Source organism: Bacillus rossius, chromosome 3 (genome assembly GCF_032445375.1).
Source record: "Bacillus rossius redtenbacheri isolate Brsri chromosome 3, Brsri_v3, whole genome shotgun sequence".
Classification (NCBI taxonomy): Eukaryota; Metazoa; Arthropoda; class Insecta; order Phasmatodea; family Bacillidae; genus Bacillus; species Bacillus rossius.
In genome coordinates, this window is record NC_086332.1 from 75,819,269 (window position 1) to 75,833,910 (window position 14,642).

The 14,642-nt window shown below is 36.1% G+C and overlaps 1 protein-coding gene across 1 annotated transcript in view; it reads right to left on the reverse strand.

The window, feature by feature from the left end:
- Positions 1-14,642, reverse strand: part of LOC134530919 (transcription elongation regulator 1-like) — a 178,488-nt gene that overhangs the window by 141,703 nt on the left and 22,143 nt on the right. Inside the window, exons 2-4 of the mRNA XM_063366233.1 lie at positions 11,739-11,991; positions 3,105-3,356; positions 1,067-1,222 (exon numbers count right to left, since the gene is read on the reverse strand). Of these exons, the coding sequence (XP_063222303.1) occupies positions 1,067-1,222; positions 3,105-3,356; positions 11,739-11,991 (661 nt within the window). The remainder of the gene's footprint in view (positions 1-1,066; positions 1,223-3,104; positions 3,357-11,738; positions 11,992-14,642) is intronic.

The following is a 14,642-nucleotide window of genomic DNA, read 5'->3' on the forward strand; positions in this document are numbered from 1 at the left end:
TAGCCTATTCCTAGTATACATGGATTGTTTATTAAATATGTAAACTATTATATTCAATAACTGCACAATTTAGTCAACATTTAAAATACCGGTAAAAAATTCCATTGCATAACGAAAATACCGACTTTAAACCACCGCTTTTCTAATTTGAAGGTACCGCTTTTTGCATACTGAAAACACCGAAATTTTCCAGGCACTACCAATAACGTATCATATTTTAAGTTAAGTACACAGATGTGGTAACTTGTAGCACATAGCTATTAAAAGCTCTGTCTGGTTATTTTTGAACTGTATTTAACAGGCTGCTGTAATTTTATTTGCTTGTAAAATATGGTATTTACAGTAAACAATTAGTAAAAACAGCAATTTTGCCGTAAGGTTATTTACCGTAGTATGCTTTATTACTCTTCTACCACAGGAAAATCAAAATAGATTAATGGCACAGTGTTGGCAACTTGTAGTTGCGACACAAATAAACAAATACCGGTACATACCAACAGTAACAAGAACAATAAAAACCTATTTGCAATATTGGCTGTTTTATGGTTGATTCATACACGTTTTACATGAAACCATTTTGGGTTTTTTACGTCAAAATTAAACGTACCGGTAAATGTTTTTATGTCACAATTTCTATGAACTTAGAAAATGTAGCCATTGCCGTATAAAATGATGGCACCACTACAAAAGAATGTGAAGATAAACGGAAACACAGGCCTATGCCTATGTAAATATGAAATCTCAAATATTTTGGTAAGTACGAATAACACATTTTGTCAGTTTAATAAATACTAACTTAGTTGAAGTGTTACTGTGGTAATATGCTGCTGATAATCATTTAAGTTAGTTAAAATTTATTTTTCCCTGATTTTGAGTGTGCTGTAGAAGGGGTCAGCCTATTTTCGAGGTCGGCCTATTTTCGGACCAATACGGTATCATTTTAAAAAGGATAGAAAGTAAACCTTCAAATAGTACTTATAATTATAACCCATTATAGTAAAAACCATGTATTAAAATTTAAAATAAAGGCATATAACTGAATAAATTAAAATAGAAATAATCGTACCTGTTCTTGAGTGATAATTTTCACATTTGGGCCATCTGGTTTAGTCCACGTGGTTTCTCTAGTACGTGCGTTGTAAAAATAAGACTTTCCTTCGCCGGTCTTCGTTTCCACCCATATTTCACCCGTGAGATCCACCCCTGGTCCAGGCATCATATTCTGCTAACAAAAACTAACATTCATAACTTCGAACCAGAATGTTTGTTATTACTACATACATGGGGTGGCAAAACTTATTTTTGTACAGATACCTGCATTACAGTAGAACCCTGTTATAAAATAAAGTACCTTACTTTACACTTTAATTTTTTCATATAAGTATATTTTTTCAGATCTCTAAAATATAATCTACCAGTAATAACAGTATAGATGAAGTGCTTTCATTGTAAATTTTTAAACCCTTTGGTTTTTGTAAATAAGTACAGTAAACTATCAATTATCCGGGACTGAATTATTCGGTTTTCGGGTTATCCGTGCTTAAATTTAGTTTACTTATTGGTTTTTTGTATCCTTAAGCTGTAAAAAAAATATGGCATCCCTCTGGCAGACTTCTTCCCTTGGCCGTTCTATATTTAAACCAACCTGTTACCATTCCCGGAAGCTGTTCAGCCCAACCCTTCCTGTCGCCCACCTCTCAGCTGAACCTTTGTCACACTTTAAACCTGAAGGGGATTCGTCTCTTTGTCTTGTTTCTTTCACATGCCATTACGCTACTTTCCGCCCACTTGTTGGTCTGACTGGCACCGTGAGTGACGTGACTGGCTGGCATTCAACTGGAGGATGGAACACAGAACAAATTTAAAAACTAACTTCTTAGAATTTGTGTGACAGTTTGAGCAATCTTATTTTGATTTAACTTTCCCACTTCAGCCATTCTAAATGACAGTGAAATAGCATGTACATGGAGGCAATCTTCACATGTCTATCATGATCGGTTTTCTTGACACCTTGTGCTATTCATTTACCATTATTTTGTCGAACTATTACATTTAAATTCCTAGACCGGTCACATATTTTTCTGATTTTTACAGAACACTATAATCCATTGACTATGCTGGGTTGTCCCAGTTTTCTCTGATCCTAAGACTTCCTGCATTAATATTGATTTTTAACACATTTTCATAAAACATACAAGGTATTTGATTGTGAAACTTCAGAAAAATTTATTTTTGATGCATATTTATTCAATTAAAAGAGCTATACAAATTGCCTTCTACATGTAAACATGTTATTGTGTACATTTATACATGTAATTTAATATTTTATTTAAAAAATATAATAAAATAATTTACACCTTTATTTTTATGCCAGGTTGCATTCAAGGATGAATAAATTTGTAACATAAGTATCAATTTCCATATCTACATCTATGGTGTATTATTTTCCTAATTTTTGGTGTATGGCTCTGTTCAAGAAGATAAAAAATTCACGCAAGATTGTTACGAGACTGACTGTTGCCACTATTTTAACAGTTGCAGTTAAAATAAATACATACATTCCCTCCCTGATTTCACAAAAGATATATACAAAGCATTAAATTCAGCCAATCTTTTTAATACCTGATGAACCAATTTCAAGACTTATTAAAGACATGTAAAAACTATCTTATTACAAATTTTTTATATTCGTGTCAATTTCTTCTTAATTACACAAGCAAAAATTAAAGTAATTAAAAAAGATCAAATATTCATAGGAACGTGAAGATTTTTCAGTTACAAAGATGAATCCTGTTCAGAGATATTTCTACATGATTCAATTGGACAGTATCCAAGTATTATTATTTAATGTGAGACAAAAAAATGAAATGAGGCATCAAAAAATGAAATGTTATTTAGCCAAAGGCAACATTTCAGTTTCGAGACTTCCGGCACAGTTTGCATTTATTTTGAGACACTTTTGTTATCTGTAGACACCTTTGAACTATGTGCCGGAATGTAAGAGACAAATTTTTAAAAACACTAACTATAAATATCTCGCTGCAGTTTGAATGATTAATTAAAGCTGACTCATGCCTCTCCCTGTCTCGTCTACTACAACCCACCGGCATGTTGGGAGGAGGGCCTGGACTGCCCACATTGTTCATGGGTGGCTGTTGCTGCTGGTGGTGTTGCTGCTGCGGAGGCTGCTGCTGCTGCTGCTGCTGCTGCTGTTGCTGCTGCTGCTGTTGCTGCTGCTGCGGAGGTGGGCAGCCCATGGGCGGTGGCCCATACGGCCCCGGGCCTGGACCCCCCGGGCCAGGTCCCGGGCCCCCGGGGGGTGGCATGCCCATCGGCCCCATCATGTGGGGCGGTGGCTGCAAACCCATCACAACTACTGAACTGGCTGGTCACACTACCAGCACACACATATCTACCATTCTCAAAAAAAAAAGTTAAGGTAGTATTTTACATTGCATTTTAACAGTGAAAGGACTTTAATTTGACACATTCCGTCATGCTGGTTAAGCCATTTTTCCTAAATTACTCAATGTCAATAAAGATTAAAAGGGAATACTAAATGTGAGAAGTAACCAGCTAGAAAGTAGGAACCACTGTACTCCCAATTCCTCACTGAGCAAGACTAATGCGTTCCTAAAAATGTTTGTGTTATCCGAAATTGTGTATTATGAAGCATTGGTCTCCATAAATAGCAGGGCTAATTTTCTTAATGTGTTCCAAAATGTGCAGGAAAATATTCTTTACGTATTATAAATGCGTAGAATAACACTTAACGAAAAATATGTCACACCATGTATCTTTATAAGCCTACCATTGAATAATTTTTAAGACAAATATGACGCCACGTAACAGGAGACAGTTATTGTTAGTCGGCTGGTTGCCTTGCCTGCCCGAGCATTAACTTCAACTCGCAACTTGTCCTTTCCGCAAATTTTCCAAATCATCCTTTACTGGCAGTGAAACTGATATTACTGTCTGAATATTTACATTTTAATTTTTCAAAAATTAAAGTGCTTATTCGTGAATCACCGCTTGGTTCACACCAATTCTGTCAGGCCCGTGATTTCTATGCAACATTCATTTCACAACATTTTCCACATGAATCATCTGTTCATTTCTGTTCCGGTATCTAATAACAAATATATTCCCACTAGTAAAACCAACAGCATCAGACCTATTTAAATGTTTGATAGAGTCCTTATCTTGTATGATTGTGCGCACATTTGACTTGCTTAAAATTTAAGTGCAACCAACATAAGTGTGGCCTTCATGACATTCTAATTGCCGTAATACTTCTAGTTTTGTCTCTAATACTTGAACATTATGTATTATGCTCTAACTAGGAAGCCATGATTCCACTATGATTCCAACTGCAGGTGCTTGCGCACATACAATTAACAGCAGACGAATGGGCAGATGTTGCTTTGCAGGTTCCTACCACTGGCTAGACTGAGTTCACCACAGCCCGGTCTGTGGCTGGGCGACAACAGTACAGAACGGCAGCATACACGCAGTTGTAAAAACATTTAGTCCTTTACACTCCATAGCCGCAACTTAAATTGCCATAGCTTATGTTTGTACAACAGCCGATAACGTAGTCAGACCTGTGCGCGCATCTTTTCCCCCCTCATATGGCTAACTGTATCCCACTGCACATCTGTTGTTTACCGAGTTGAAGCAGACTTCGTGGTGTCATGCCCAACTTTTATTTTGCCTGTGACGATTTCGTGCTAACTAAAATTTACAGACTTGTTATTCAAGAACGGGGGCAGTAAAATTAACATTATGCTTAATCTGAAGATGTGCTAAGTGAGGGATTGTTGTACTGAAATATAACCAGACAGTAACGATAAACTATGAAGAAATTAAAAATGCAGAAAGTGTAGTAACGCCACATGGTGGCCAAGGACAATGCCCAAAATCCACCAGGTAAAGTCTGAAAGCAGTGGCTTAATTGGTGTCAGATTACAGAATGTGCAGAAAATCACAGTTTACCACATTAAAGACATTCACTGTAATTGGGATTTCAATCTTTTCAATAGCACGATCATTATAAAGACTACAACAAACAATGCAAGGAAATTTACGAAGAAATCTACCATGACCTATGGCAAAAAACCAACTCATGCCATTGGCCTGAGAAAACAAACCATCATGATAGCTAGACTGGGATTTTGTGGGATATTTAAGTCTGTAACATTGGCCGCATTGGAGACTTGTGGACAGTTGGGAAAAGATGGCTACATAGCTTGATCAAATGTAACTGTAGTTGGTGATTTACGAAATAAAAATGTAACACGTGGCGACGAGGATGGGATGTTGTGCCGGAAAGAATAATCCGTTTATTCAGCGTTGTTAAAATGGGAGGTTTCAAAGTGGAAAATTTTGTTTGCAGCGAGGATTCGTGGGAATTGTACGCTGAGCGGCTGGAACAGTGTTTTATTGCCAATGGCGTCAGTGATAAAGAAGAGGACCAAGCGAAGCGGCGCACAAATTTGATATCGTCATTAGGCAAATAAACATACGAAGTCTTACGGAATTTGTATGAACCAAAGAAACCTCAGGACGTGAGTTACAGGGAACTTTTGAAGTTGTTGAGTGATCCATTATTCTCCCAAGCCATCGGTCATAGCTGAACGGCACAATTTCCACAAGCGTGTGCAACAAGATAGCGAAACAATTTCTGACTTTGTGGTTGGGTTACGGAAATTAACCAGGTATTGTAATTTTGGGACGTTTTTAGATTCGGCTTTGCGTGACCAATTTGTGGTCGGGGTAAGAGATAAACATATAACACATAGGTTATACTTGGAACCAGAAGACATCACGTTTGAGAATGCCGTAGCACTTGCAGCTGCGTATGAAGCGGCTATGGATAATGCATCTTTAGGTGTGGCAGATTTGAAGGTTAGTGAGGTACCTTGTCAGACACCTCCAGTGACCGAGGCCGTAAATGTAGTCAAGTTTAGGCCCAGGAAGGTAGATGAAAAAGGGTTAGGAACAGTGAAATGCTTTTGCTGTGGTAGGGCTAACCATGTGGTGAAAGATCATAAATTTAAGAGTTATAGGTGCAACAATTGTAAACAGCTGGGTCATTTGCAGCGCATGTGTCCAAATCAAGCGATGTCAAAGAAGGGTGAGTCGAGAGCACACAACTTTGTGGTACATGATGGTGCAGAGAACCAAGTTGGCCTCGTAGATCGGTGGGAAGGTGAGTTCACATCAGTGTTTTGTATATCAACTGGAACAAAACCAAAGCCATGGGTAATACCTGTTTTGGTTGGGGAAGTACAATTAGACATGGAAGAGGACAGCGGTGCTGCTATATCCGCCATATCAGAACATACCTACAAACAATTGTTTGCAACCCATCCCTTGAGGCCTACCAATGTCAGATTGAAGTCTTATACAAATGAGGTGATGAGTCCGTGTGGTACGTTGAGGGTGCCCGTGAAAGTAAAGGGACAGCCTGAGATTGCAGAATTAGATCTTTTTATAGTACCAAATGGTGGTCCACCCTTGCTAGGGAGAGACTGGTATGATGCTTTACATTTACCACGACCACACTTGTATCATATCGAGACATCAGAGAAGCAAAAGTGGGAGTTGTTTAACAGCTTGGTAAGGTGATATCCACTGGTTTTTGATGAGGGCCTGGGAACATTTACTGGTGGGCAGGTCTCCTTACGACTAAAGGAAAATGTCCCTCCTGTGTTTTTGCCTGCCAGGACCCTTGCGTTCGCACTAAAAAGCAAGGTGGACACGGAGCTAGACAGACTGTTAGGGCTGCACATTCTGCACCCCGTAACATTCAGTAAATGGGCTACACCGATTGTGCCAGTGGCAAAAAGTGATGGCAGTGTACGCATATGTGCTGATTTTAAAATAACTGTAAATCCTGGATTAGTAGCAGAGTATTACCCACTACCCAGGATGGAAGAGCTGTTTGCAAAGTTGAAGGATGGTGAGGAATTTTCTACAGTATATTTGTCTCAGGCATTTCAGCAGTTAAAGTTGGATGAGGCATCTCAAGAATATTGTAATGGTAATGGTAAAAATTTTATTAATTTTTAATATGAAATTTGTTTGAGTGATGAATAAGAAATTTAATTAAAGATTTGGTGCTAAGGGGGGGAGGGGGGGTGTTGAATCCCTAAAAAAAACCCTGGCTATGCCCCTGAATTGCAACAGTTCCATAGATTAAGCCATTATGTATCATGTGGAAAAGTGATTCTCTTGTGGTAGTGAGTGATTTAGTAGGATTAAGTTATTTGAAATGAGATATTAGGTGAGTAGGTTTATTACCTATCAACTCCATGCTCTCTGAATAGTAGGTAATTGCTGAAAGCATCCAGATTAATGTGAATTAAAAGCAAAGAAAGAATACTTGTAAAATATAAAACAATGTCTTCCTAACCTAAAAATCTTAATTATGGCAAAATTACTAACACCATTTCATCAACTCTGTGGTCATCAACTCCATGGAATGTCCTGGCGATGGAGTTGATGAACTGCATGGAGTTGATGTATACAATACATTCCCTACTGTTTGTTTGGAACATATTAAATATTTAGGCTTTGCAGAACATAATATTATGTACCATTGTATCTATTGTTAGCATAAGCAATCTAGTTGAATATGTTCTCTAGAATGTGTAAATTGTAAGAAAATTAGCACAGCATTGTATTGCTACTTCCATTGTACACTAACATTATTTTTCCTATGAAAACATATTTAAAGTATGTTTCTACTCACAAATAGTAATTTTATAACTAACTCAAATTTATTTCCTGTATATCACTTGGTATCTTCTACTGAATAGAGTTGGACAATGATGTTCAAGAGTGTACGTAATGATATTGAAACATGTAGGTACCTACCGGTACTCAACCTGACTTCAATTGAGAAGTTAGCCACAGCATACAATAAATTTAACTTCATGTAGCTTAAATATTTCTGATTTTATAATTTGACAATGTCAGATCATTTCTTGAGCCAAGTGAGCTAGTAGTTAGTAAAAGGTTACATTTTTGTTTCAGGTTTGTTAAAAATATAAGAAGAACCTAGAAAAACATGACAAAAACCAATAAAAAAAACACAGAAATCAATTGAGGATAGGCGTAAGAAAAAGAGAGAAACAGAGAGAAAACGAAGGGAACATATCAAGAACAATCCAGACTTATATGAAGAAGTAAAACGAAAAGAGAGGGAACGATATCACAAACTTAAACAAGAAGGGAAAATTTTAACGATTTGTGAGCTGTCCAATAGAGATAAAAGAAAAAAAGAAATATGTGGAAACAGTCTGCAAAGAAGTACAGAGAAAACCAGAAAAAAGAACAAAATGTTGGTGACTTTAAATGAAACCAGTCCCCCTAATAGTCCATCTGTGTTACAAAATAGTGATCACTGTGTACGTTGCCCCAGTACATCATCTGCCACAAGAACATTATCAGAATGGAGAAAAGTAAGGAGAGACAGAGCAAAAGCTTAAAGAAAAATAAGTAAACTAGAAAAAGAATTAGCAAAGTTCAAATCAAAATACAATAAATTTAAAACAAGGTATTATAGAGCTGTTCAAAAACAGATACAGTTTGTTGTTTCTCCTAAAACGAATGCAAAGAATTTTTTTTCTGGGCAGTGTCTAAAATGTTCGTCGTAAGCTAGCTTTAACAAAGCATTGTTAACACAAATAAAAGAAAAATATAAAAATAAAACGAATCTTCGGAAATGTAAGCAGTAGTTTGCAGGGAAAATTCTCAAGAAATATAGGTGCTTGAAGTACATGAAAGATGTATTCAGTTACAAAGTACTTAGAAGCTCTCACAACGAAACACCACATTCTAAAGTTTGCACTCAGATAGTATCAATTAAAAGAGATATTCAAAATTTTCTCGAAGTTGGTGAATGTAGTAGGTTATGTCCCGGGAAGAAAGATACCATAACTCGAAATGGCAACAAGAAACAGAAAAGGTACTTGAATAATTCTTTGCTAAACTTGCACGAACAATTTTAAACTATGAACACTGAATATGCTGTAAGCTACTCTACTTTTTGTAAGCTAAGGCCATTCTGGATTGTGTCAGCAAAGGCAACTGACCGTGATATGTGTGTGGGCATGCTGCATGAAAATGTACGCTTACTTGTGTCAAGACTGTACAAATTAAAAATTATTGCTCAGGATACACCTGATTCATTATGTCAGAGTTTGTGTTGTAATGAGGAACAGATCATGGAGAAATGTTTGGAAAGAATATGTGCAGATTGCAAAGAGAAGAAAATTGTGTTTTCAAATTTTGCAAAAGAAGATACTGTGACTTATGAGAAGTGGATCATAAAGAAAGACGTGATTGTTGTTGGAGGAAAAACCAAAACCTGTACGAAATATAAAAATGATTCCCTTCAGTGCTCATTGGGTGATTTAGTCTCTGAATTAGAGGGCATTTTCCCGAAGTTCATGTCCCATGTAAATAACATGTGTCACCAACACAGAGAAATGGCCAAATTGAAAAAAAATTTGCCCCCTAATTCCACAGTTATTCACATGGATTTCTCAGAAAATTATAACTGTAAAGTATCCCAAGAAATCCAAGCATTTCATTTTGGTGGCTCACGCGAGCAAGTCAGTATCCACACTGTTATGGTGTACTACAGGAACGAAACATCTGAACTACCGATGAAGAAAGCATATTGTACACTGTCTGACAGCTTGCTGCATGATCCTGTCGCTATTATGGCTCATCTACAACCAATATTCACAGAAATCAAACAACTTGCACCAAGCATAACAAGTCTACATTTTCTTAGTGATGGACAATATAGGAACCGCAAAATGTTTGCACTTATTGGTACATACATTGCCAGTTGCTACCCAGTAGCTGAAAGTATTACATGGAATTACAGCGACAGTGGTCATTGGTAAAGTGCTCCTGATGGTCTGGGTGGAACACTAAAGCGCACAGCGGATTACCTGGTAGCTCAAGGAAAGGACATATCTGACTTCAGTACACTTGTGCATGAGTTGACAGACAATGTGAAAGGCATAACAGTGATAAGTGTTCCGAAGGAATGTATCGAGCAGTTCTCGAATACTTTGGATCTTCGTACACCAAAACCTTTCAAAGAGACTCTACGAGTTCACCAAGTAACATGGGCACGGAATGAAGCAAATTCCAGACTACATTTCCGAAGGTTAAGCTGTTTCAGATGTCGTCCATCACATTGTTCACATTATGACATAGGATATCTTGATATATTCAATGATGATGGGAAACCACCAGAAATAAATCATTGTATCCTTTTACTCATACTGTACCTAATTTTATAATGCAAGCCCTAAGCTGCGACTGATTGTGTGCATAGGGACTGAAAAATAGTAGCGTTTTAATAATTGGCTTGCACATTTTTACACGAGCTAGGCGAGTCTCAGAGCCAGTAAAAAATTACTAACAGACTATTATACATGACTGATTACAAATAGAAACAAGCTGGATTATCTACCAATAATAAAACATAGTGGATTCAATAAGCAAGTGTGAAGGTTAGCCAACTGCAACAAATCATCAAATTCATTAAATTTTCCAGTCCCTATGACATGAGATATGTTATGAAAGTTTGTGTTGTGGGTGCGATGTTTGTAATTTGCAGGCATGCATTCATTTTTGTTTGCATCAAACACTAGCAAGTGGCAAATAATCATTCTTTAACATTCATGCAGCTTCTCTTCCTCAGAAGTGATTGTGAAATATAGTGATGTGTACAGCAGTGATGATTCAGAGTGTGAGGAAACAAAAGGAACACTTCTAAAGAAGATTTATGATGAAGATGACTTAGTGAACACTTTGTTGTTGTTGAATACAAATCCAAGAAAAGTGTTAAGAACTACATTGGGATGGTTCTCTCGAAGGAAATGGGTAGCTTTTGTGTGAAATTTTTGTGAATCAACTGATGGGACATTCTATTTTCCTGAGACAGATGACACTGCACTGGTTGATGGTTCTGACATTAGACAAGTGATTGATGCACCAGAACTAAATTGAAGGCAAAACTATGCCTTTAAAAACATTGATACACAGTTTGTGAATATGGGTTGACTTTTTTATTACTTTCACTGCTATTGTGTTGAAGGCTAATGTGTCATTCTTAAATGTTTTGAAATTAATGATTAACTAATGTTTAGCTAACTTTCACAGTGTAAGTTATGTGACATTTAAAAAGTTCTTGATGAACCAGAACTGAAACTGTTGAACCAGTTAAAATTTTTAAGCTGTTTATAAGTAGGCCCTACAGGGTATTATTAAAATGGTACCAAATTTTGATTTAACCTAATATATATAATGGTATATTTTCAGTAATTTGAAGTACCTAAATATACGGTGATTTCAACTCCATGCCATGGAGCATCAACTCTGTGCCAAGCACACTTGTATTACCCGACATAAAATGATAAATATTAATCGTTGATTACTGCTGCTAATTGGGTGATGTGACTAACTTTTTATTTTTGAGAAGTAAAAAAAAATCATACAAAGAAAAAACCATTTTCATTTTTGTTTTATGTGGTCAGGTCACTTGTCCCTTATCTTGAGATTGACAACCACCCCCCCCCCCCCCCCCCCCGTTAAAGCTATACTGATGTGCCAGATTAAATACCTTCCGGTTTGTAAAACTTTTTCCATACATGTAGGAATTAAGTTCTGCACTTACGTCTGTTCTACGCTACCTGGTCGAAACTTACCATTCCCGGTGGAGGAGGGCCCATCATGTGGTGGGGGTGCATGCCCGGCGGGGGCATGGGACCCCAGTTCGGGTCAAACGGCGGTGGCCCACGAAACCGCGGCCCCCTCGGTCCTCCGAAATGCGGTGGTGGTGGGCCCCTGAACGGCGGACCTCTGGGTCCGAACCCTCTCCCACGAAACCTAGGCGGGGGAGGCCCATGTCCTGGCGGTGGTCCCCGCGGTGGTCCAAAGTCATGCCCCCCTCTGCCCCCCCTGCAGCAACACACAAACATCTTTATTATGTACCATTAAGATTAAACAATAATTTATTATACAAAAAAGTACAATTGTTAGAGTGGTGCTTCTAATTTTGGTTTGATTTCATACGGATTTATTTTCCTTATTTTTTTACAATGTCATAACTAATCAGGCATTTTCATTATTTTATAAAATCTTGATTTGATTACAATAATAAGTTTAACTATATTAATGATATTAATGATTTTACTTTTCTCTAATTTATCTGTATGTTTTTTTTCTTCATTACATATTATATTACTTTAGAAAAAATTTAAAAATGACAAAAAATTGCTTATTGAACATAATTATGTTACTTGCAAGTATACACTAGTGGACGCAAAAGGTTGGCAATGTACATAACTCGGAACAAGGGTTTGAAAAAAAAACATTAACAATCACCAAACCACTTGGATTTTTTTGTTTAAAGCAGGTTTTTTTTTGGTTTATTTTATTATTATTAATTTATTATTTTTTTAGATTAATTTTTTAGGTTTCAGCATGTTAAAAGCTATACAACATCCTACTTTCTGCCACTCATGTTGAACCAAAAAAAGTTATATCAAAGAACTTAAGTCCACCAAACCTGCACATCTGAATGGGAAAACCACAGAAAGGGTATTTCCCCACAAGAGGATTCTCCATAGAATGGGTGTTTCTCATAGAATGAGATTTACAGTAGTCAGGAATTTCCCACAGAATAGGAATTAACTATTTAAAATTTTTAATTTTACATAAGTATTTAGCTGGGTGGCTGTACAGTTTGTTTGTATATATGTATATATTAGTATTAATTGACTTGTTCTATATCCCGGAGTCCTTACCTCCATTTGGGATCTACAGAACAAAAATTGAATAAATAAATAAAATAAGAATAAATTAAGACTTTTCTGATAATTTAAAATCTAAGATTGTGATTAGTATATAACTTTTTGCACCTGTAAATCAAAGAAACATTAATGAAGACTCTTTTGTTGTTATTAGAGTGGAATTAGATCTTCCATTAAAATTAAGATATTCTATTTTAAAAAACATTTTTAAAAAAATTTATAAAAACTACCTGGAATTAACCATGCTTAAACTGTGGTTTAAATCAGCCAATCCTGTTCAGGACTGTATTAGTTGAAGAATTGAGGTAGTAAATGCTGAAGTGAGCATTAGAAACCCTAGGTAGTCACATCCATAGAACAAAAATGGAGTTATAGAAGTGTGACTCTTACAGTGGAAATAAAACTATGTTATGTGTGACATGTGATGCTATCTGTTGGTTGGGCCCATAACTACTAGCAAAAAAAAAAACTATGATGGGAGGTTTCTATACAATAAAATGTTATGTTAATTTAACTACTTGACAACTAATTGCTTAGTAAGAGAGATTTCAACTGCATGAAAAACACTTAATGCAGTTTTGTAATAAAAAAGCATGTTCTATATAAATTAGTAAGACATGCAAAATTTCTGGTATGCCACAATAACTACCGAAATAAAGTGACTTCATTCTCACTGATGTTTGCCTGATAAAAGTGTATGCATTACTTTTCACAATCAATGTAGCTATGTTAGTAATTAATATATTATGAAAGCTGCCATCTAGTGGGAGGGGCCCAAAATTACTTCAAAAAAACTAGGTCTCAATCTCTCCCCCATGGTCGCATATCTGCTAATACTGCAAGCTCTATCTTCTCCCCCAGGGGGCTGTAAGTCACTTTCCCCTTCAGTCAGTCTCACCATGTATGCATGTGTGCTTCAGTATCTATGCTGTAGAGTCTCACCCACAAAAGTGTGTGTTTAACCCCCTACAAGTGAGAAGCAGCTGCATAAGTAAACTATGTCTCCAATTTAAGATATAGTGATACCTGCTAAACACACAGAAAAATGTCAATCTCGTCTGTAATTGAAAGTAGTAGTCTCATTATTGGAAATTGGCAACCATTGCAGATCCTTGAAAATATTAATACTGTATTACAAAATTACTTAACTCAGAAGGAAATGAAGCTAACATAATTCATTCAGAAAACAACTGCTTTATAATTTTCTATCTCAAACTGCACAGAACTTGACATTATTGTAAGTAAAAGAAAATTTTGGTTATAAATTACTTATTTAAAATATGGGATTATGTACTAGTTAAATACAGCTAACATTAAAATGCTATACCATTGTGGTACTGCAAATTGATGAGACAGTTACCAATACAAGTGTGTTGAAATCTTTATGTTAAATATCAATTAAGAGTCTATAAAATCCTCTACTTAAAACACTTGAATATCAGCATTTCAAAAGTTACTCAGCTTAGTTAAGTCGATAAAGATGTTATTTAATAATAGTGTTACAATATCACTGGTATCCTCCAAGAATATGGGAAAAAATGTAAGGTTGAATCAAAGCACTTAAATAGCTGTAAAACAAATTAGAATCTACTATGAAGAATTAAAACAGAAATTAAAATGATACTTCATTTGAATTTTAACTAACTTATATCACTACTCAAAATTACACACAATACATTATAACCCTAAACAGCAATATTACAAAATGTACCTTATTTACATACCACATTTACAATATGGTTTCGTATTTCCTACATTAGGAAATGATAGTTATCATCTAGCGTTGATGACTGTGAT